Source organism: Catharus ustulatus, chromosome 6 (assembly GCF_009819885.2).
Source record: "Catharus ustulatus isolate bCatUst1 chromosome 6, bCatUst1.pri.v2, whole genome shotgun sequence".
NCBI lineage: Eukaryota > Metazoa > Chordata > Aves > Passeriformes > Turdidae > Catharus > Catharus ustulatus.
Window position 1 is genome coordinate 23846704 of NC_046226.1, and position 23979 is coordinate 23870682.

General features: G+C 43.2%; 1 protein-coding gene across 1 annotated transcript; it reads left to right on the top strand.

The window, feature by feature from the left end:
- The first annotated feature begins 14 nt into the window (after positions 1–14).
- Positions 15–23162, top strand: AREL1 (apoptosis resistant E3 ubiquitin protein ligase 1). The gene is made up of 20 exons (XM_033061838.2): positions 15–93; positions 5070–5331; positions 6479–6538; positions 7172–7398; positions 8992–9229; positions 10206–10375; positions 10454–10634; positions 11398–11645; positions 13340–13417; positions 13928–14069; positions 14465–14586; positions 16309–16384; positions 16808–16917; positions 17415–17594; positions 17764–17889; positions 18086–18215; positions 18296–18354; positions 18545–18634; positions 19659–19834; positions 20013–23162. Exons 2-20 carry the CDS (start codon positions 5241–5243, stop codon positions 20113–20115), a joined length of 2607 nt encoding a protein of 868 aa, XP_032917729.1. The 5' UTR covers positions 15–93; positions 5070–5240; the 3' UTR covers positions 20116–23162.
- Positions 23163–23979: the final 817 nt, after the last annotated feature.

The window sequence follows — 23979 nt, forward strand, 5'->3', positions numbered from 1 at the left end:
CGCCCCGGGAGCGCGTCATCTCCGGCTGCCAGCGCCGGGCAGCGGCAGCGCGGGGCAGCGGCAGCGGGCTTGCGGCCGTCGTTGGAGACCACGGTAACAGCGCCGCGCCTTTCCCTCCCCGCCGCCTCGGGTCCCGGCGCGGGGAACGGGCTCCCGGGGCGAGGGAGCTGCAGCCGCAGCCCGGCCGCCCCACCGTGACTGGCGATCCCCGGGGTGACGGCCCCGCCGCCGGCCCGGAGCACCCGCGGCGGGCCTGGCAGAACCGTGGCCGGGTCCCCGCGCTGTCGGCGGCGGGGGTGGCTCCGGGAGGGCCGCGGCGGGGCCGGGCGAGCGGGAAGGGCCGGTCGTGCCTGCCCGGCGGCGGCCTCGGGCTCTTGGCTTCGGCTTAGCCCCGCCGCCTGCGCGGCTCTGCGGGGCATCGGGGGCTCGTCGGGCGGGTGGGGGCGAGCTGTTGCCTGTAGAAAGGCCGTGGGGATTGGTGGCCCCGCCGAGCCCACCGCTGCTGCGGGCTGGAGGGGGAACGCGCCAATCGCCCTTCTTCCACCTCTTCTCCGTTTAGCAGAGCCGGCACGTTAGGAAAGTCTTCAGCCCACTCACATGAGCTTGCTGGACTGTCGGTTTTGGTGTTTTTTCCTTTTGTTTTGTTGTTGTTTTGTTTTTTTTCTTTTTTTTTGTTTGTTTTTGTGAGTTAATGTAGTGCTTGTTTTGCCACGCTCTAGCTCATTAACCTCTTAATGAAAAGAAGTGAGTTGTGATTATCTTTAGATCTTACCTATATTTGTGATCAGAAATCTTAGCGAATGAGCATAATTTTAACATATGCCGTCATAGCGGTGTAGTCTGACCCGAAATTGTCTTTTCTGCATGAATGGAAATTGTCTTTTCTACATGAATGGAAATGTTCTCCAAGTTCTTGGACTGGTCCGGGGCACTTGGTTTCTCGTACCCTGTGCAGGGAAGGGAGAAAGGCATTTCTCACAAAAGCTTCTGGGTTTAGTGAGATCTTGTAGCTGTTAGTATCTTCCAAATACAACCGGTTTTATCTGTGTGCTGGTCAGAAAAAGCAGCCAATGAGGAACCGCTCAGGAGTTTTTTTCCTGAAGTGATGACCTCTGTCGAACTGTGACTGATGCTCTGACAATGAGGAAGAACATTAGACTGAAAGAAAAACGATGTTTATTGGGAAAACCACAGCTGAGCTTTCCACCTGAACAATCATACTGTTAACTGTTCCTTAACTGAGGCTGAGGAAATGCAGTCGGTAGAGCTCAGATGCTGTTCAACTTGATGACCTTCAGTGGTTTGGGAAGAGAAATAATTGAGGAAGAAGGGGATGATCTGCTTTCCCCACTGATGTGCAGCAGGGCAAGTGGCTGAATTTTGTCCTGGCTCAGGAAACAGATTTGGTGTCAAGATGAGACCGGCCGGAAAGTTGCCATCTGGCTTGCTTGTTGTATTTTAGGAGAGCAGGAGGAGCTGACAGCGCTGGTGGTGTTTGATTTGCAATGAAGGTCCTTAGACTTAAGCAGCTGACAGAAGTCTCTCTCTTTTTTTGTTTGTTTGTTTGTTTTGTGTTTTTGTTTTCCTGTTGCCACTGTTTTATAGTTTTATATAGCTTGTATGTAAATGCATAAGACAAATTCCATCCCTAATAAGAGAATGACTGTTCTGTGTAGACAGTGACGTTGATGCAGCTTTTGTCCTTGACAGCTGATACTGGATCCTGCTTTGTGCTTTTTGTACTGACTTTTCAGTTTTCTGTGAATGTATTTTAGTTTCTCATGGACATTCCTGTTTGTTGGTTTGTGCCTGCTTTACTTAGTGTAAGAAAATACTGTCTCTTTCGCTAGAGAATAGTCATCTGTGCATGACGTGGCAGTGCCATTGGTGGTAGATACTTGTGCACATGGATTGAGAGAGATTCTGCACAGAGATTGGATAAGTAGTATTAACCTGCAAAAAGGCTTTAAAACAAAATTAAAGGTTTACTGCTAAGAGAAGAATGGCAATTTATCAGTGCACCAAATAAAATCAAGAGGCACAGCAGATTTCCTAGGAGTTCAGTACATCTCTTCTCGAGAGCCTGCCCTAGCTGGTATTGTAGCTGTAGGCACACGGATGTGACATTACTATGTTACAGTTCTTATTGTATAGTTACACTTGTGCTTCCTTCTGGAGCTCTGCACTCTGTTCCTCTGGCTTCAACAACGGCAGTAAGACAAACTAAATGTATTCCTATTACTGAACTTCCTTTCCTTGCTGTCTTGAGGAAGCAATGGCGCAAATGCAGTTTATTTTATGATTCCATGCATCTAGCCTGATCATGGCAGTACCTCTCCTCAAGTCAAACGAAGGTGAAGCTTTCCCCATTTTCCCTGCAGATGGCAGGACACTATTGCCTACTCTGTCCTTGGATCAAGATTACTAAGACCTGTTGGATAATTCAGCACTCTTTTTTTCCAGCCTACCTATGATGGCACCTTATATTGCCGCTTTTCAGAATCTATTTGCCAGACTGTTACCCAGCAGTTCTTAGCACAGATACCGTTTTAATTCACATCTGCATTCTGTTAAGTGAGTGGCAGTGTATCTTGGATACCACCTACTTGCAACTAGGTTCTTCACCTCAGTCTGTTCCAGCTGCAAGAGCACCTTAAAGCTGCTGGCAGTGAGTAAGCTGGAAGGAAGGTGATTGTATTACAGCTGCTTCATCTCTGGTGACCACCTGAGTAGGTGTCTTATTTACCACATCATATAGGGGTAATAAAATGACAAGCTGCTGTGCTGATTAATTAATACAACTGAGGTAACTGATTCCTTGTGTCCAGTGAGTTCAAAAATGCTGCAAACCAGGTCAAGACATTCAGGTTCCAATTGACTTTAAAAACCCTGAAGTTTAAATGATGAATGTTCATGCTTGAGGGAGAGGCTGTGTGACCTGAGGTGTGCCTCACAGAAGGGAAGGAGTTGATGAGTGAAGCAGAAATAGCTTGAGTAGATGAACCCACAGAGACTGCTTTGTGGGTTTTTTCGTGACGTGAAAAGACTGCTTCTGAAAGATGCTGAGGGAGATTTTGTAGATTCCTAATACTGGTAGGTTTCTGTGAAATTCCCCAGCTGTGTGGGGAGCAGTCATATGCCTTCCACAGCCAGGCCAAGCTGGAACAGTGTTTCAACCAGCCATTTGTAGCACATCTTGGATATGTACTGTGAAATGACTGAAATACCGAGGAAATTGCTAGCTCTGTGGTCCTTAACACACAGAAATTTATGAGTTTAGAAAGCTGATGCTTTAACTAGGAGGGGGTGCCCTGGGGACTGCAACAGTGTTGCAGTGAGGAAAAGTAGAGGAAGGAGGAAAATATATGAGTGGGTGGGACTTTCCTTGAGGTGTGGATGAGGAAAAAGACAGTGAAAGTCTGACTGTTTCTGCAGCACAATGAAAAAGCTCTGCACAGGTTTACTGGTTGATTTTGACTGGGCATTAGAAAGGTTAGTAGAAGTGTGTAAAGGCAGTCAGATCTGTATGATTATTGGCATGGAGGGAAATAAGAGCCATCTGAAGAGGAAGGCAGAGGAGGGGGGACTAAGGAAGAAGTGACAGCTGAGGTGGTGGCATGGCAGGCGGGAGGAGCACATCACATCCTCAGAAGAGGTGACTATCTTAACAGACAGCTGCCTTGGTGAGCCTGGCTCTGTTCTTTTCATTCTCGCTCCTTTATGTAATCTCTGCTCTGAATGAGCAGATACTGACTGTGTAGGCTCTGTGGTGTTTCTTCTGGCATGTGTCCTGGTTTTTGTGGGCTGCGTCAATCCTTGCTGTTAAATTTTAATTTTTTTATCTCAAGCCTGACAGTAAATTGTAATTTAGTGGATAGTGCTGCTGAAGCTGAAATCCCTTCTGAGGGTCTCAATTTCCTGAACATATAAAACAGCAATACCAAACCAAAAATCTAGTTTGCTTTGTGGTTCAAGAATTTTGAAAAACTTTTTTTTTTTTTTTTTTTTTTTTTATTTCGAGGCTTGACTACAAATAACCCTTTAAATCTGGACAAGATTGGTTTGAGAATAGTATATACTATTTTGTTGTCTATGAAGATTTGAAGGGCTACCTGATTATAGAATGGTTTGGCCTGGAAGGGACCTTGAAGATCATTTAATTCCAACACCCCTGACATGGGCAGGGATGCCTTCTACTAGACCAGGTTGTTCAAAGCCCCATGCAACTTCGTTGTGAGGACTTCCAAGGATGGGGCAGCCACAACTTCTCTGGGCAACCTGATCTGGTTCCTCACTACTCATATTGAAGAATTTTTTCCTTATATCTAATCAAAACTTACCCTCTTTTTGTTTGAAGTCTTTCCCCTTGTCCTATCACTACATGCCCTTGTAAAAAATCCCCCTGATCTTGTGGTACAGTGGGCAATTCTTCATTCTCTCAGTCCCTGCATTTGTCTTCTCTGACTTGGTTGGTGTGGCTGGAGCAGTTGCTGGTGAAGACTGAGGGGAAAAAGTTGTTGAGTACCTCAGCCTTCTCATTGTCCTGAGTAACTAGGTTTCCTGTTTCCTTCTGGAGAGGGTACGTGTTTTCCCTAGTCTTTATTTATCACCAGTGTACCTATAGAAAGTTTCCGTGGTGCCCTTGATATCCCTGGCAAGGTTTAGTTCTATCAGGGCTTTAGCTTTTCTTACGTGATCTTTGGCTGTTGAGACAATCTCGCTGTATTCCTCCTAGACTGTCAGTTCTTGCTTCCATCCTTAATACTCCTTTATGAACATCATGCAGGTTCTTAGCTGCTCCATGAAACCTATGGAGGCAAGGATGTGTTTTGTTCCATCTTGAACGTGCTAGTTTCAGGGGTCATAAAATGAAATGAGGTTGTGACAGATAGAGGCTGAAGATATGGTGAAGCTTTGCACCTCATCAACAGTGGTACTTTTATAGCACCTCTCATGGATTTGTTGTCTAGTGATGCTCTTGCATTTTGCACCTCTAATGTGTTTCTGCTTGCTAGATTTATCCACAATGTAGACATCTAACATTTCTCTCTCTTTATTTAATTTTCCAGGAAAACTAACAAACAGCTGGCTAAAGGAAACAGCACAGCAGGACAATCCTTTTTCCACAAAGAGGAAGAAGCTGCTGTGCTCAAGTGCTTATTTTGCAGCAGTGATTCTGTGATGCAAGTTCCAAGAGTTACTCTTTCTGGGATCGTCTTTGCTATGGCCTCTTCTTGCTGATGTTTGGCCCAAATCTGGGCACAAAGCAGAAGGGTGCTGAAGAATGGGTACCCTCTTTTTGGCTTTTAGAACATGGGCACTTGTGTAAAGGTATGTGGTTGCTCTTTAGTTGGAGGTTTGGACTATGCGCTGAGGCCAGCAAAGGCAATTTGCTGGGCTAGAAAGTCATGACTGTTGTTGGGGGGGAAATACCTCATTTAAGCTTTCTGCATGCTGATGTCTGTTATTGCTGCTGTTGAGATAACTGATGAATAACTCCTCTTTTGTGTTTGCTTAAAAAAAAAGGCAGCTTGATTACACAATGTAGCTTCTCACTAACTGAATGGTGGCATGGTGAGCTATATTGTATGCATCACTGTATGCCAGGTCCTTTGTCTAATTGTCACACACATTCCTTGCTGCTCTTGTTCCATCTGTCAGCTATGCCTTATCAACCAAACAGCATGTTGTTCTGGGCGTGGTATTTTTACTACATGTTTGTTTAGTAGTCCCCTCAGTGAAAACATGAGTTTAGATTGGTGTCTCTTAAAATTACTGTAAACTTAATGGTATACAAACAGAAGGTTTTAGGTTTGATCAGTGAGAGTTTCAGCAGAGAGGTTTCACTTTGCAGAAGTGAGAAAGAAAATACAAATGGACTCTTCTTCAGTTGCATTTGTACATTCTGTAGTAGACTTGCAGGGCAAAAATAGATTCACCTCTACCCTAGAAGGATTTTGTTTGTTCTGAACAAATGGGGATGATTTTGTCTGCAGCTCTTCAATTCCACAGCTTTTTCTTCTGAGGTTGCTGGCGAAGGGTCAGCTTCTGTCCATTTTGGTGGTGGTTCTGAAATGTGCTTTTGTATCAGAGTAGAAATTAACTTCAAGGCTTTCAAGTAGGTGTGATCATTTGGATGAGCGGCTTTGGCCACTGTTGTTTAAGTTGGTGATCCTACAAAAAATGTCTCCTTCCTGCAGTACCCCCAGCCTGCTCTCACTGTTTTCAGAGGGATGATGTGTTGTCCTTCTTATAGATCCCTGAACCTGAATGGGAATCTGTGACGGAGGGAGAACTGTTAATTGTAGCATGTTGTGCTATTCACATATTTCAATCTTATGAAATAATGCTTTAGGGATGTCCTTGGAGAGGAAGACAAGTGATCAATAGGCATTTTTTCTGGGGAACCATAGATTGGATTTAGGCCAGTGTGTGTGAGGAAGTCACTGGACTGGACTTGGCCTATTTTGTGTTCTAGATGCAGCTGTGATCCTCGGCTGTGTGTCTCACCGAAGGGACCTGATGTTTTACATTATTGGTAAGTGAAGGAAAGGCTGCCACTGTATTTGACGACCTCTCCATAGGCTTTAGAAGGGTTTCTTGAAAGCCTTTGATTTAATTTTAGTTCACCTAACAAACATGAAGTTACTGTCACTCCACACTGTGCTCCTGGCCGACTTGCTTCTCGACCATTCTTCTTGATCCTGAAGTCCTTTCATTGGCCTAATTCCTACACCATCCCCCCTACTTTTTCTTTTGAGAGCTAGTGGAGGGTTGTTGCCTCTGTGATGCTTCTTAATCCAGCTATAATGTGATGTGCTGAAGTTGTCTGGTTATCTGTTTCCCTTAAGGAATCTCTGTAGTTCTAACTTGCAACTTGAAGGGAATTCTGTGTCTCTGTTGGGATGTCCTCAAGCCTTACCTAAGACTCTCTACTACCTTTAACTATTTCTTTTGTTTGCAGTTATTTGCAGAGTTTTAAGAGACTTGATATTTTCTAACCTTGCTTGTATCATAACACAAACCATAAACATTCACAAAATAGCATCTGCCTTAAATACCTAATTTGCATTTAAGTAGAATATCATTAACAGAAAGGCATCTTTGGCTGATGCAGAGGGGACTCAACCATTGGCTTCTGCAACCACTCTTTGTTCTCTCCCTGCTGCAGGTGGGATCACAGTATCTGTTGTAGCTTTCTTCTTCACCATTAAGTTCCTCTTTGAGCTTGCCGCACGTATAGTCAGCTTCCTTCAGCATGAGGACCGGGAACGCCGAGGGGAGCGAACTATTTATGACTACGTGCGAGGCAACTACCTGGATCCCCGGTCCTGCAAAATCTCCTGGGATTGGAAGGACCCCTATGAGGTGGGCCATAGCATGGCCTTCCGAGTGCACGTAAGGCAATATTTTTGTTTCCATGCAGCTGTGTGGGCAGGAACAGAGGTCTGAGTAAGGGGTGGGTTCTTCAAATGCTTTTTCTGTTGGGGCTAAGCCAGATGTAACTGAGGAGTAGCCAAGCTATCTGTTTATGTCTTCTGCTCTGTTACTATGTCGCAAAACTCTGTATATTTGAGGTTTTCACTTCTTAAAGTCTAATCTCCCTCTCTTCAGAACCCTCTGGAGAGCCAGAGTAGATAAGGCTTGTCCTGACTGCTGGGAAGTGAGTAGGCTGAGCCTTGCCTTCAACAAATGTGGTGCTATCTTTTGCTTGTGCAGCTGAAGTTGAGGGTGTGGGAATGGGCATTTTACCAACCCAAGAGCTGTAACTGCATTAACTGCAAAATGGATTGTTATTCTGTCACACCTGAAAAAGCCTGCCAAGGACTCATGTTTCCCTCTAATCCCAAAAGGCCAAGTGTAGGGGAAGTAAGATGAGTGAACACAGAGCATTTGGAGCTATGTGGAGAAAGTTTGAGCAGGTTTTGCTGGGCTTATGTGGCTTTCTATCCCACCTTCCCATCCAAGAGGGTATCAAAATAAAAACATTGCAGCTAGGTTGCCATATCCATCCCTCTTGGGAAGGTGAAGAAAACCCTTCTGCTTGATGGTGAGTGAAGAGTTCTAACTCCAGGGCAGGCAGTGAAAAAAGCTGAGGGGAAGGGAACTTGTTCTGTTCCTACTATTTACATTTATTTCCTTCACCTTGCTGACACTCATGAAGTCCAGCAATGTGCCTTTCCACTTCATGCTTGTGTGCCATTTGCTTAGCCCTTTATTCATCAACGGTAGCTTTGCATACACTAGTTTCTCCTGAGGTCAGTCAAGATGCAAGCTACTTCAGACCCCACACACTTAGAAACAGGGAACAATAGTAACTTTTTTCTGACTGCAGTCTAATTGCAGATGGTAGGCAGGCTCTGGCCAACAAGCTCCTGGCTCTTGAAGAGCTGTGCATAGAGTTACAAGGTGTAATTCTTTTCTTGTAAGAAACTAGTGGTCCAGGTATGTTACCTTCTGAAATTGTCCAGGAAGTTACTTTGGTAATTGAACTGCCTGCGATTTTATCTAATGTGGTGTTTTCATTATGATGCTTCTTAGAAGTAAAGACTGGGTCAGCTCCTTAGGTCAATATCTTCATCACACTGTTTTCTGTCACAAATTGGTAAGAGCTTTTTTAGAGCTTAGCTGTACAAGTAAACAAGATCTGCTTGTTTCTCTGAAAGGGTATGGCTTTACTTTTTTCCTTTTGTTAGTGGGTTCTCATGATTTCTGCTCTAATATTGCATTACAAGTGCAGATGGGAAATGCCTAGAGGCATGTTCTTTTCAGAGCATGCATTTGAACCCCAGCACAAAAGAGAATGGGGCTGTTCAATGCCCACTTGTCCCTGTTCATTTTGGAAAATAGAGTCTGTGTGACAGAGCTGTCTGTTAGTTATTTTTCCTTTCCTGAGCTGAGGTATTTGCCCTGCTCTAAGGCAACTTGTTTCCTCTTCCTCTGTGTGCTGTATGTTTTTTGCTCACCTGGACTTCTCTGTTTCCCATGCAGTTGTTCTATAAAAATGGGCAACCCTTCCCTGCTCACCGGCCTGTGGGGCTGCGAGTTAACATCTGCCATGTGGAGTTAGCAATTGATATTCCTGTAACCCAGGAAGTTCTTCAAGAGCCCAATTCCAATGTGGTGAAAGTGGCTTTCACTGTGCGCAGGGCTGGGAGATACGAAATCACTGTAAAACTCGGTGGCTTGAATGTGGCTTACAGCCCCTACTACAAGGTTTTCCAACCAGGTAAGATCTAAGAGGGCCTGTAATGATTCAAAGTAGATTTGGATGTATTGGAGGCCCTTAGGTAAATGTATTTCCAGCTAAAATAGGTAGGTGACAGGGAAGGGGTTACCCTTCACCATTTTCCTCCTGCCACGTGTAGATCTCAGCAACAGACCCATGAGAAAAACATATTTGTGACTACAAGTACGTAACAAAACAGAAACCGCTTTACAGAATAACACATCAGAGCTACTTAAAATCCCTATTCACTTCTGTCACGTTCTCCATTTTGTAGTAACTTCTTCATAATCCAGCTACTAGTCAGAGTGCCTTTTGTGAAAGCATTGAGTTGTTCGTATCTGAGTTGAAGATGCTGTCATAATTTGCCTCTTCTTTTTCTGAATACTCTATTCTTGTAAGCTTCTGGAGCAGCTGATACCTTTGATTACACACTTTTGTAAAAACATTTCCTTTTTATTCATCTAAAATTTTCTTCTACTTTTGTTTTTTCACTCCAATTGGTATCTTTTATGTTTCATGTACATGTCATTGAAAGGATCTCTAGACATTGCGTTGTGAATAGATACAAAACTTGCTAAAATATCCCTTTAGAAAGAAGAAGATCAAGCTTAACCCAAATAAAGTTTGTTTGGTAAGCTGCATTTGCAGGTTTTTTTAGGTGTCAGCTAGCTTTTATTTTGTATGTACAGTGGGAACCAGTTCCTGAGCAGAAAGTTGGAATGGTGGATAAGCATTCTTTAGAGGACTAGTAACTTAGTTTGCTTTATTAGTATTAAGTCTCTGATCCAAGGCACATGCTATGCACTACACCATATACTCCAGTGCTCAGATACTTTGCTTTTTTAATGTAGGGGCATAAAATGTGTTTAGATTTGATCAATTTTCAAGGGTATTGTGCCCCTAGTTGCTTTTCTTTTGCTTTTTATAGCTTCACCTTGGAATTTGTTTGACTCTGAATTATTGTTGTCTCCTTCAGGAATGGTGGTTCCCTCCAAAACCAAAATTGTCTGCCATTTCTCCACTCTGGTGCTGACCTGTGGGCAGCAGCACACTCTGCAGATAGCTCCCAGAGATGAGTATGACAATCCCACCAGCAATTCTGTGTCCCTGATAGATGAGCACAATTACAGCCTCTCCATCCACGAGGTGAGTGCAACCTCATCTCTCGTTGCTTGACTTCAGGTGAGCTGGAGAGCTCCCTTTATTAATTTGTTTTCTGTTTAGTTGGGTCCTCAAGAAGAAGCGAGCTCTGATGTGGTGTTTGAGAAGTCTGTGGTGTCCAATCGGCAGACTTGTGAGGTGTTCTTTCGACTCACCTTGCACTCTAGGGGGTGCTTCCATGCCTGCATCTCCTACCAGAACCAGCCCATAAGCAATGGTGATTTTGACATCATTGTTCTAAGTGGTGAGTCAAGACCTAATCAGTATTCATTCTCCAGGTGTGGTCTTACAGTGTGCTTTGCACACTCATGTAGCAAAGCTATTTGTGGCTTCCCTGCAGGCTGGCCGTGCTTGCTAAAGGAAAGCCTATTCATTTAAAAATGCTAAGGTAAACGAATTTGCTTCTAACAGGGGAGATCTCTGGGGGCTGATACTCTCTGATCCATCAACAGATAAAAACAAGTGTTTTTTTCCCTATTTCAGGAGGTTTACCTCTGAAATTAGGCAATTTTTATTGCTTGCTAGTAGCTCACATCTGAGCCAGCCATGTATTGTATGTTGTTATATGGAGGAAGAACACTGCATGTAACCTACGTAGATTTTTGGGGGAGTTTTGGTGATTTTTTTGGTTTTTCTTTCTGTTGTTTTTTTTTTTTTCTTTTTTTTTGTTTTGGGTTTTTTTAAACAATGCTATAATTCCTGGTTTCTTCAGGAGTGAGCCAGACTTCAGCGTGGCTGTCAAGTGGCTATGCCTTCAGGCTGGTGCTCTGAGAGAGAGGTTCTCTGTGCCTCTGTGCCTTTTTTCTTCGACCAGTCACTAATAGACAAATGGCCATCTTGAAATCTTTGGGTTCTCTTTATTAAAGTTTCACTTGACCAGGTTTTCCTTTGGATGTATAACCTTTTCTTTAAAATCAAAGTCTCTGATTTGGTGGTGGACTGTGCATTCTTTTTCATTCTTGTCTCCATTAGGATTTACACAACTCTTTCATATCTATTTCCCTCAGAGAATGAAAAGAACATTGTAGAACGTAATGTGTCCACCTCAGGTGTCAGTATTTATTTTGAAGCTTACCTTTACGATGCTCCTAGTTATACCAACACTCAGTGGCAACTTCCACCAGTGCACCTGAGCTCCTCCCAGCGTCGTCCTTCTACTGCAATTGAGGATGAAGATGAAGATTCTCCTTCTGACAGCCAGACCCCCGAGAAAGTGAAGAAGCCTAAAAAAGTGTACTGCTATGTGTCACCTAAGGTAGATATCAAAGTTACCAGACTTTGAGTGCATGTTTAAAGTGTGCTGTAACTGAAGGGCTTCCTTGTCCTTGATATCTTAGCTTCAGGTTCACATGCCTCAGATTTGATTTAAAAAAGGTTTGCTTATGGCAAACATGGAGCTTGTGACTGAGAATAATGTTAAAATGAGTCTTGGAAGTTTTGGGATTGTGTTTTTAGATTTTAGGATCTTTCTAGGTCTGATCCAAATCCTGCTGGAAATTTTCTTGCTGATTGTTCAATAGATATTCTGTTTGCCTTTCCTTTGCTTTTTTTCAGATCAGACCTGCAATTCCAATTCTCAGTTTCTGATACCTGTAAATTTCAACTTAACAGAATCTCTCCTCAGATTTTATGTCTTTTTCCTGTTTCTGGAATGTTTTGCTGAAAAGAAAAAGGGAAAAAATGGTCAGAGAACAAAGGGTAAATTTATAAGTAGAAGAAACAGGAGAAACGTTCTCTTACAAATAAGATTATGTTAACAGTAACTATTATCCATTATTATTGCCTGAAAATGTTCATAAACTAGAAGGAAAATTCCTCTAAATCTAATAATTAATTTAAATTAATTTTGTTCATCTGTCTCTTCAAAAGTATTCTGAAAAACGCAGTGATAAATTCCAAAGTGAGAGACTAATCCAGGAATTGCTTTCCTGCCAAAGGGAGAAAGAGGGCTGTGAAACAGTTATGGGATGCAGGGAGTTGCTAGAGATTTCAAAATCTGTGCTGCACATGGCTCTAAGAACTGACTTTGAGTGCTGTGTCTTTGTGAGCTCAGCATCCTTTTCATCCTTGGTGGATTGTTTTGGACTTCCATGCTCTTTTCTGTTGCATTACTTGGTAAAGCAGATCACCCACCAGAAGTGACTACTATTGGAAGCCCCCTTTAGGTGCCAAAGTTGTTATAATGTGATTCTTAGGCTTGCATAATTGTATCTCTGGATGTCTCCATGTACATATAGAAATAGAAACAGTAGAAAACCGTTACCATGCTGCTGTTTTAGAGAGTTGCTGTTCATATTCAGCTTGTTTGAGGACAAATACTGATTGTCAGTTTTTGCAGTCATTGCAGCTAGGAAAGGGTTGTGCATGAAATGGTTTTCTTTTGTCTAAAGATGCTAAAATTCCTTCTTAACTTGCTCTTCAGAAGACAGGAGTTGCACAGTTAGTCATTTGTTCTGGCAGAAATACACTGAGAATAAATTTATGCACGTCTCATGGATTTAGGAATCGCAAGTGCTTTTTAAAGATGTTTGAAATGGTCATGAAAATTAGGGAGTAATAGGAGTAGTCCGTTGGTGTGACTTTTACCGAAACCTTTTTGTCAGTGCATTACAATCTTGTCCTGAATTCAGCTTCTTAAGTATACTTAAGATTACTTTCCAATTAGACTGGTGACGTTCTGCTGAACACAAGAGCTTACTGCTATAAAATCTGTGTCATGCTGGCATCCCACATGCGTCATAAATGCAAGTGAAGTCTTACTGACAAGTTGCTTACAGTTCTGTGGAGCTTTAAAGGTTCTCAAGTATTGTGCCAAATGCTGCAGAAACCTGTTCCTGGGTTTGAAGGGAGGTCTAGCCTTATGGATCTGTCCTCTTCCTCATGTGTTTCAGGGACAACCCTTAACAGATGTGTGACATTTAACATTTTCTTTTCCTTGTGGTTACTCAGCAATTCTCAGTGAAAGAATTTTACCTGAAGATCATTCCATGGCGCCTTTTCACCTTTAGAGTGTGTCCTGGCACAAAGGTGAGCCTCTTGCCATGTACCTACCACTGCACCTTCATGTTGTTAGCTTGTCATCCCTTGTGAATGAGTCTGTTTGTTTTTTCCTTTTGGAGAGAAGGGCTTCCACCCACAGAACAACATTGTGTGGCATAAATTTCAACTGTGGAATTCCCTCTCAGTGACTAAGTTTTGCTAATATTTGTAACCAGGAGCCAGTCTTATCACTCTTTCCTGCCTTTTGTCCCAATGCTAGGCAAAGATCTTGATTCCTTTGCATTTTTCTTGGTTATTTTTCTCTTAACCTTCTTAAAATGTTGTGATTGTTTCCATTGAACCCCTTAGATTTGTCTGTGGAGTTTAAAGCAGCCTCCTAAATGGAGTCTGAATGCTTGAAATAGTTTTCCTGTTAACTGCATATACATGGGGGAGCAGAGAGAGTCTTAAGAGCAAAGGTGGTGTTGCTCTGTCTACTGAACATACTGTGCCTTCTGCATGATGGGTTTACCCTTTCTTGCATCTTTTTGCTGCTAGTTTTCATACCTTGGTCCTGATCCTGTGCACAAATTATTGACACTGGTGGTGGATGATGGGATCCAACCCCCTGTGGAACTCAGCTGCAAGGAGAGGAACATCTTGGCAGCCACTTTCATTCGCTCTCTGCATAAAAACATAGGTAAAGGGACAGTGAGGTGGGTACAGTAGTCAGGAAGTTAGCACTTGAGTCTGCTAGTTTCCTTGGGGAATAAAGATTGCCAGCACTGAATGACTTCTGAGGAGGACTCTGATTCCTGGAGTATCATGCTCCATTCCTATTGGTGCTTCCAGTGAATGTACTTCATCACAGCAGCTGTTCCTTTTCAGCTTGGCTTCTCTGTCAGGCTCTTTGAAAATGCACCTGTGAGTATGAATACCAGCAAGATTAATTGCAAAACTACCTTGAGAGTTCTGTCTCCAAACCTTGCTGTGGTAAATGCACTTTTAGGCTGTGTGCAGTTAATCTTAGGAATGCTCTGTAGATGTTTGAAGTGTTGACAGCTCAGGCCTCACCCAAATTGTCACTCTTCTCAGGAGGCTCTGAAACCTTCCAAGACAAAGTGAACTTCTTTCAGCGAGAGCTACGTCAGGTGCATATGAAGAGACCTCATTCGAAGGTGACACTGAAGGTCAGCCGCCACTGCCTGCTGGAGTCGGTGAGTGTATGAGGCATTTTACTTCAGCCCAGTGCTTCCTCCATCCTTTGTATTCTGCTTGGTGCCTGAAGAAGTCCAAACTGGAATGTGCTAGGGCAGCCATGCTAAAAATGGTTAGTCTCTTTGCTTCAAGGCAAATGCCAGCAGGCAGGTTGAGGAGTTGTTAAACATTGGAAAGGACTGTTCAGGGAGGTTGTGGAGTCACCATCCTTGGAAGTGTTCAAGAAATGCCTGGGTGTAGCACTTCATGCCATAGTCTAGTTGATGAGGTGGGGATCAGTCAGAGGTTAGAACTGAAGACCTTAGAGTCTTTTTCAACTTGAATGAATCTGTGATTCTGTAAAGGGATTCATAGCCTGTAGAAGCAGGAAATCTGCTGGTACTATTCTGTCCCTACTTTACATTGGAACTTGAGGCCTGGAGAGAGACTATCTACCTGGACTAGATTTGGGAGCAGAACATAGAACTCCTGAGCCTTTATCTACTGCTTTTCTGGCACAGAGCCATTCAGCAAGATAAATTCTCAAGTCAGATGTTCCTGAGCTGCATGCAATGAAACTCTTGCACCAACAGCCTACTAGTAGTGGTTCAGAGTGACGATAAAATATTCTGTATAGTCTCTGAGTAAAATCTTTACTACTTCTGACCTGAACTGTATGTTTCCAGAATAGAACTTAGTAATTCTTATAATAGATTTTTTAAGTGACATTCTAAATACTTTGTATGCTGGGGAGGCAGTTACCGTAACTTCTTGTTTCCACCTGCATCTCACAACAGTAATGTTGCAAAGATGGAGAGAACATTTCTGAGGAAAGCAGGAAGTGACTGGGATTTCCCTTGATTTATGCTCAGTAATTCTGTGTTTCAGAATATTTTCTGCAATGTTTATGAGATTATGTTTCATTTACTAGCTTTGACAAAATTACTTAATTTCTAAACAGTATTTCCATGGCTACTTTTTCCTAATATTTTGGAAATTCCTGCACTGTCTTGAGCATTGTTACAGTCTAGTAAGACAAAATAAATCTAGTGCCATAATGATGATGATGATGATAATAACAACAACAATAAATATAAACTCTAGTGACCATTGTTGATAGGCACAATAAACATGTTTAGTCCAGAGGTGTGAGTAGCATGATGCTCTAACCTATTTGAGGCTAAACTAAGCCAAAACTACCTGTATGACTCAAGACTGCCATGTAGCTTTTTAAAGTTTCTTTAATTGGAGTCCAGAATCAGGGCATAGGAAATTTTAGACACTTTGGGGTATTTTATTACTCTTTTGCATCGTGACTTGCTGTAAGTATGAACTCAGTAATTCTCTTCAAGCTATTTTTTAGTGCTCTTTGAAACATTCCTATTTTAAATCTAATTCGTGGGCTGAAAGTGCTTTACAGAAATTGCTCCTTCCCACAGGCATTTTAATACTTCAAACAATACTTTACTGCAACCTTGAAAGTGATATTCCTGTGCTAAGACTTCACACGGGTTTTAAGATGAGCTGTATTTCATGTGGGTAATGTGTCTCATAACGGAAAATGAGGAATTTGTGGCTTTGGACAAGTAAGAGTTAGACCTTAGGTGTTTCTAATTTTGACTTTTATACTTCTGAGTGCTGGACTATTGAGATTTTGTGTTTGCCCATTCACATGTACAGGACTGCATACTGGGTATGGCATGCCAAGCAGTAATGGTTGCTGCTATTTTTCTATTTTTCAGTCTTTTAAAGCAACACGAAATTTTTCTGTTTCTGACTGGAGCAAAAACTTTGAAGTGATTTTTCAGGATGAAGAAGGTGAGTTATCCTGTGAATACATATGCAGAGGAAGCAAAAGGAATGATGGTGGAGTAGTTTTTGTCTGAAATTCTGGTTTCTTATAGTATGTCCATTATTTTGTGGCTTTCCAGCCCTTTGATCTTCTCAAAGATGTTAGTGAGTTATCCTGCTGGTGCTATTCTATACCTACTTCACATAGGCACCTGAAGCCTTATGTAAATCTTGTCCCTCTACCCCTAAAACACCCCAAACAAACCAACAAACCAACTAGGGCTAGGTTTGGGAGAAGAACCTATAGTTTTGCGGTCCCTGTTTACTGCCGTATTGCTACAGAGTTGTTCATTGGAATGAACTCTTGTGTTGGGTAATACTGACCAGCGTGCATGAAACTCTTGAGCTGATGACCCAGTTTGGATGACCAAGCTTGTTTTTATTTTGTAGCTCTGGACTGGGGAGGTCCACGAAGAGAGTGGTTTGAGCTCATTTGTAAGGCATTATTTGATACCACCAATCAACTGTTTACCCGCTTTAGTGATAACAACCAGGCCTTGGTGAGTCTGCAGTTCCTATGCTGAATGCACAGAAATGTGACCATTGATGGCTGAACAGTGGCTGCTGTTAAGTGGTGTGCTATCTTATTCTTTAGCTTGCTTTCATAGTCACTCCCACTGCCTTCCTCAAAGCTTTGCTTAATGATCTCAACCTACTGAAGTGTCAGAGAGCTGGCTGGATGAGCAGTAAGAGGGTTGCAAGTCAGCAGGGAAAGCTGGATTTTTGGGCAAGAGGAAGTGCAAGACATGTTTGGTTGGGTCTGAATATTTCAGAATCCATTTCTGCTCTCGTACACCTTCTTGCCTGTGCATGTGAAACATTTCATGTTCTTCCTATGCAGGCTTAGGTATTTTATTTCTATTGCTCAGCTTTGAGGACGTTACACTAAAGCTCCTTGGTCAGCTTGAGAGATGTAGTGACTTGAAATGGTCCCATATTTGCTATTTGTGTTAGTCAGTCTGGTACTTGGATATTTCATTTTGCTGCTTCTTTGCAGGTGCATCCAAACCCAGGGCGTCCCACATATTTGCGACTCAAAGTGTATGAATTTGCGGGCCGCCTAGTAGGGAAGTGTCTTTATGAATCATCTCTGGGAGGTGCTTACAAACAACTGGTTCGAGCTCGCTTCACTCGATCCTTCCTGGCTCAGATCATAGGACTTCGTATGCATTACAAGGTAAAGCTTCCCAACCCTGTCTGAAGCCTGTGTTGATTTGGGGAAAAGTTGAATGTTGGTGTAGTAGCAGACTCAGAGTTCTGGCCAACAATGTAAAGGTTGTTTGGTGGTTGGTTTTTTTTTTTTTGTTCTTCCCTCCATGTCCCTGCTTTCTTATTCTTTCACACAGTATTTTGAAACGGATGACCCAGAATTTTATAAATCCAAAGTGTGCTTCATACTGAACAATGATGTGAGTGAGATGGATCTGGTCTTTGCTGAAGAGAAATACAGCAAAACAGGACAGCTGGAGAAGGTAAGGGAAGCATTCCTGAAATTGGGATAGTTTAACCCCCTACTGCCTGCAGCAATGGCAACTGGGAACTCTGCTGTGCTCCAGAAAATTGAACTTACTCTGGGAAGAAACTCCTTTCTTGGCTTTTTTTTGTGGTTGGGAGTTCAGGTTTAGGGAATGCTACTGGTCACACTCAGGTCAAGTGTTCTGTTTTCAGGTGGTAGAGCTGGTGGCAGGAGGGGCTCAAGTGCCAGTGACCAATGAAAACAAAATCTTGTACCTAAATCTGCTTGCACAATACAGGCTGGCAAATCAGGTTAGAGAGGAGGTGGATCACTTCCTGAAAGGTAACTTGCTGCCTTCTCCCTGCTCTCTCTGATTTTATGTCCCAGGGCATAGCACATGCTGCTCTTCTCCTCTCTTCCAGGTCTTAATGAATTAGTTCCTGAGAACCTCCTGGCTATTTTTGATGAGAATGAGCTTGAGGTAATTGCTGCCTCCCTAAGCAGCTCTTCCTTTGCTTCCCCTCCTGTCTGACAAATGGAGTGCTTTCTGGATCTGGGAAAAAGCCAAAATGTTTCTTCTCTAAGCACTTTAAACATCTGCAATTTGCACAGTAGCTGTTGCCTTGTTTCCTGAACTCCTGACTTTCTGACTGCAGTCTCTTGCCTTTCAGCTGCTTATGTGTGGTACTGGAGATATCAGTGTCTGTGACTTCAAGGCACATGCTGTAGTGGTAGGAGGATCTTGGCACTTCCGTGAGAAGGTAAATAAAAGGGTTTCTCCTTCCTGCTCGTTGAAACCAGTTATCCCAAATACAGCAGAATTGGTTGGAGTTTAGGGTTTCAGAAAGACAAACTGAAAAGTTCTCGGGTCGGGTAGGACTACACAGATTATGATATAATGTTTCCCCTGTGCTGGATTTGTATTGAAGGCAACCTGAGGAGAGGCCACACTCAGAAGTTTTTTTTTTATGAGAACTTCCCTAGAGAGATCCCTTTAACCTGGCTGTCTAGAGGTGATGCTTAATCAGATACCAGCAAGTACAAATTATCAGCAGTGGTCTCTTTAAAAAAATCCGACACAGCTCTAATTAAGAACAGTTCAGCAGGGAGTCAGGAGGAGTTGGTGGGAATTACTGCTACTGAAGATGTTGATGGTGATATATTTATCTTTAAGAGATGTTTGAAAAACATGCTTGCAGCCCACATGTAGTGTTTGGAGTTCAGTGCTGTGGTACTACTGATGTAGTAGCCTAAATTCATACTCTTATCCTTTTCTGCATTTCCCTGTGGGAGGGGTATGGGAATAGTAGCAGCTTTGTTTAGAAAAATAATGGAAGCTGCCAAAACACACCAGACTAAAAGAGGCGGAAACTTGTATTTTCAGTCTGTAAACACTGGGATTGTTCCACTTGTCTGCAGAAGATGTGGAAAACCAAAAAATTAACATAGTGCAAGAAGGAAGTGTGTTTTCTGCATTGTAAACCTACCTCATTGCCTGTGCAGATATTTCTAAAAATTAAATCTCTGTGAGGAGAGCAGATGCAGAAGAAGCCTTTCTGCTTTAAGGGAAAGGATTGGTGGGAGGTAGTGGCGTAGGCTATCTCTTGACTGATTAGGAACTATGTAATACTTGCCTCTACGTGTCACCCTGGTAAAACAAATCAATTCTGACTGTTCATTGAACACTTGGTTGTGAGGGCAATTTACTGATATTCTTGCAAGTTGCTAATATGCTTGCTTGATGTCTTTGGCTGACCTGTCTTTATGTTTCCTGGTTTGTAACAGGTCATGAGGTGGTTTTGGACTGTGGTCTCCAGTTTCACACAGGAAGAACTGGCCAGGCTTTTGCAGTTCACTACTGGTTCCTCCCAGCTACCGCCGGGAGGATTTGCTGCACTCTGTCCATCTTTCCAGATCATTGCAGCTCCAACTCACAGTACTTTGCCGACAGCCCACACTTGGCAAGTATTCTGGGGTGGTAGGACTTTCTCCATTGTGCTTTTGGGAATGACACCATCTAGTTGTGGTGGGCAAAAAGTGTAACGTTTGTGATGCTTGTGTTGATCCATCTAAAGGCAGCTAATGGGGATGGTTCCCTCTGAGATCTAGTTTGAATGGAATTTTTCTTTTGTTTTACAGTTTTAACCAGCTGTGCCTCCCTACTTATGACTCCTATGAAGAAGTGCACAAGATGCTACAGCTAGCTATCAGCGAGGGTTGTGAGGGATTTGGCATGCTCTGATTTTCCCTTCCCAGGAGACCATTTAGCCTCTCGGCTCTTTGTGGCAAGACCCAGGTTCAGTCCTCTGCTTGTTCTCCTTCCCTTCGCTTGGCAGTGGAGGCAGAACAAAGACTCCATGTAAAGGAATTTGTCATCCAGAAGATGTCATGTGGCCTTTCTGTGTCCCAAATATGTCATCAAGAGCTCATCTTTTCCTTTTTCCTCGTTCTCCCTTTGATTCAATGTGAAAAAGCAAAAGGACTGGTGCATTTGTTAAGGAGATACTGCACTTGATTTCCATGCACCCTATATACCTATCCTACTCTGAGAAGATGAAGTTCATAAGCAGAACTTATATTGAGGTGCAGGAGATCTGCTGAGCTGCTTTTACTGTAGCTCTCTAGGAGGAAGAGGGAAGACCAGAATGGAGCTCTGCTGGAAGCCTTGGCTCATAGGAAGTCTTAATAACTTCCTTTACCTTGGCTCAACTCTCCCAGTGATGCTCCCTGATATCTCACTATGACTTGTGAGGAATAGAGTTGTCCATCCTTTCAGCACCTGACCCAGAAGGGTTTCTGGTTCTCCTTCTCCATCTTGCTCTGGATGCTGTTGCTGCTTGTGCCACAGAGAAAAAAGGGCAGTATCCACTGGAGGGAGTAACCCTAAGAGGAAAACAATCTAATTGGAGCACAAGTGCTGGCCCTGACAGTGATCCTGTACTACCTCCGCCAGGGTCCAGCAGCAGAAGCGCCCTTCTCCAGCAGTGGCTGGTAATTAGTCTCTGCAAACAAACTGGAAGAGGAGTTTCTCCTCCATTGAATGTTTCTGATAGTTGATGTTGCACAGGAAGCTATTCCATGCCCTTGCCTTCTTTTCCTTTCCTCAGGAGAGAGAGTATGGGCATGAGTATGATCCCTCAATGCTGAGCACCAATGCCTATCCCACATTCACCTTCAGGGTATGTATGTTATATGGTAACAGTGACAGATCAATAAGCAGCTACAGTGTGCACTGTGCTTGCATTTGTTGTTGGGTTGATGATACTGGGCAAAATATGGTACCTCCACCCCAGCATCCCACAGGATCTTGGCTTCTACCTCTATCATGCAGCAGCCTGAGGCTTCTCTTTCTCTACTGCATTTCAGGCAGAGTGTCCAGGGAGTTGCTCGTGCCTGAACAGCAGCTAGTTTTCTGCCTTTCCAACCTTCTTACTGTCTTTCATTATCTTTCCTTTCCCCATGTTCCATTCAGTGCTGTTAGCTTTCCAGCACAAAGTGTTAACTAGAATTTCACTTAAGTGGTCACTCAACAGCTTGCACCCACCATTGTCTGGCCTGTGGGAAAAGGAGTGGATAGATCAGAAAGAGAACCTTATGATCGGGATCTGTTGTAGTTGAAAATCCAGTCAGCCCTTCCCAGGGAAGTGAAGGGAAGGGGAATCTGGGAATCTTGGTGAATTCTTCAGTGAAGCAAAATTCAAGATCTTTGCTTTCTACAGTCTACAAGTAAGTCAAAGGCATGCAGTAGTCAAAATGGGAGAAATGCATTGCTGCTACCTGCAATGTAAGCTTTCACTGGATTATGGAATTTCTGGATTTTTTCCAGAATGGATTCTCAGACTGGCATCCCTGAGCTAATTTTAGAACACTGTATTGGATAAAATGTCACATCATCCTCTTCAGTTCCCTCCTGCTGTCCTCAGGCTGATCTGGTCAGACTTGAGCACAGTATGGACATTTTAAGTTAACTGTGTGTGCTTTTCAAATATAGCTTAGTTGAATTGACTGGGATTTTGTGGGGAAGTATTATACATCTATAAAATGTTTTTAAGGCAGCATCTTAGTCATTCTTGGGCTGAGTGTGTTACTTCTGTACAGAAAAAAATAAGCCATTTTGGTGCCAAAAAGCAGTCAGCTGAACATTGAGACTACTCAGGGGGACTTCTTTGCCTTGTGAATTCATTCCCTCACTGGCACCAAGGTGCTGCGAGGCTGCCAGCTTGATAGTTGCCACTATTGTGCTCTGACAGATCATATTAGTGGCTGTTCTCCCTTTTTTAATGCAGGCTGCATTCTGCAAGGTTCTGACCTTCTTTGGGTGGATAGTATGGTACCATTTTATTTATACTGCAGGTGGCTTCCATGGTCAGTAGAGTTACAGCTCCTGTGTTCACCATGCCACCGTGTCAGTGCTTTCTCCAGGACCTGAGAGGAGGTGGTGGTGCTCAGCTTAACTCCAGTTTGTTGGGAGGCATAGCTTGGTGTTTTTTTCCATATTGTACCCTCACTGGTTGAGGATGTTTTCAGTCCTGCAGCTGTGGGCTAGCTCTGACAATGGCATCTCCCTCAGGAATCTTCTCCTTTCTTCTCTTGAGCTGGCCTTTTTTTATTCTGAGGATGAAGTAGCTGACCACTGAGTGGACTTCTACTGGAAAGAGCTCCTAAAAGCTTCTCATTTCATTGCAGCCAGCACCCAACACTTCCCAGCAGCTGTGAAGATGCCAAGGACTTTCTTCTTAACACAAGTGCAGTCAGAACCAGGGTGGGTACTCTTAGTCAACTAAACCCATTCTTTCTGTTTGCACAGGCCCCTAGAATGCCCCCATGTTCCTGAGTTTTACCACAATATTTCTAAATTTACCTCTTGCTTTACACTCTTTCCCAGTACAGTCATTTTTAGTGCTGCCCTTAGCGCTGGCAATGGGGATGTGCTTTGGTCACCCATACTGTATGTTGCTTCTGACAGAGGCTCATTATTTTCCTTTTTCACTCCTTATTTATTGCCACTTAATAGAGACTCTTCTGTAGAAATCCTTAGGATCCTGATACCATCTTAGCAGATTTCCATGTTTCCTGAAGCTGCGATGAGGTGCAGGGGACCTGGCTTCAGCCTGCACCTGCAGGCCATGTTGCATGCTTATAGAAACCAGGAGCTGTGGATGATACAGGTCAAATCCTACTTCCCTCTGGTGAATTTCTGGCAGAGTACAGCCAAAATTTGGAAGCCTGTGGTTGTAGTAGCTGATTTTGTAAATAGTTTGTATAATAAATAAAATATTTTAAAAATGCTGCCTCCTCAGCTCAGCATTCTTTTCGGGCTTTACAGAGGGAATCAAACTGGTGCCCTCTGTGGGCAAAGGACCTCTCCAGGTCTTCAGATGTCTTGCACAAGTCTGGTGGAGGGGGGAGGGTATGGTTCTCCACCTGCAGCCTTTCTGAAGACTGACTGAAGCCAGGACCTGTGAGCTTTTGGGAAGAGGCAGGACTCTGGGCTGGGGCTTGCAGGCTACTGCGAGGCCTCACTGCAGGTAGGCTGGAAAATGCTGTGAAGCAGCTAGTAATGCTAGAATTTTAAGGACTCTTTAATATAAATTAATAATTTAAATCACTTTTCTGTCTCACTGTGTGTTACCTGACTCTTTGAGCTTCAGGTACTTGTAGAGCTTGTGCTTCACAGTACTGTCAAGATTAGGTGAAGCCAGGAGAAGAGGGGGCTTTTAAATCCTTAACACCTTAAGGATTAAAATCACAACTCTAGAAGTTGAGATGCTTTCTGCAAGATGATGCTATGTCTATTAGCATTTCTGCCTCTAAATTGAAACACTGTTTCCTGGGCTGTACGAGATTTAGTGTGTCCTCAGCCAGCAGAGCACAGAGCATTAACTGGCTCTGTGTCCCACCACATAGTTAGGTGGATGTTCTCACATGTGAAACCAGCAGCTAGTGTTGTGCCACTAGAACCAATAGATTCTGGTTTTCAGGCCACTAGCACTGGCTAAAGAAAAGAGTGAGTGGTGCATGTGATTCTCAGGGTTTGCCTCTAACACTGTGTTGGGCCATGGTATTACTTAAAAACTCCTGTGGCAACAGAATTGTCTTATCCTGG

Coding starts and splice junctions, on each gene's coding strand:
- AREL1 (XM_033061838.2), top strand. CDS start 5,241: ATGTTTGGCCCAAATCTGGGCACAAAGCAGAAGGGTGCTGAAGAATGG. Junction 14,070..14,464: donor CTCTCTGCATAAAAACATAG/GTAAAGGGACAG, acceptor CACTCTTCTCAG/GAGGCTCTGAAACCTTCCAA. Junction 19,835..20,012: donor TTGCCGACAGCCCACACTTG/GCAAGTATTCTG, acceptor TTTGTTTTACAG/TTTTAACCAGCTGTGCCTCC.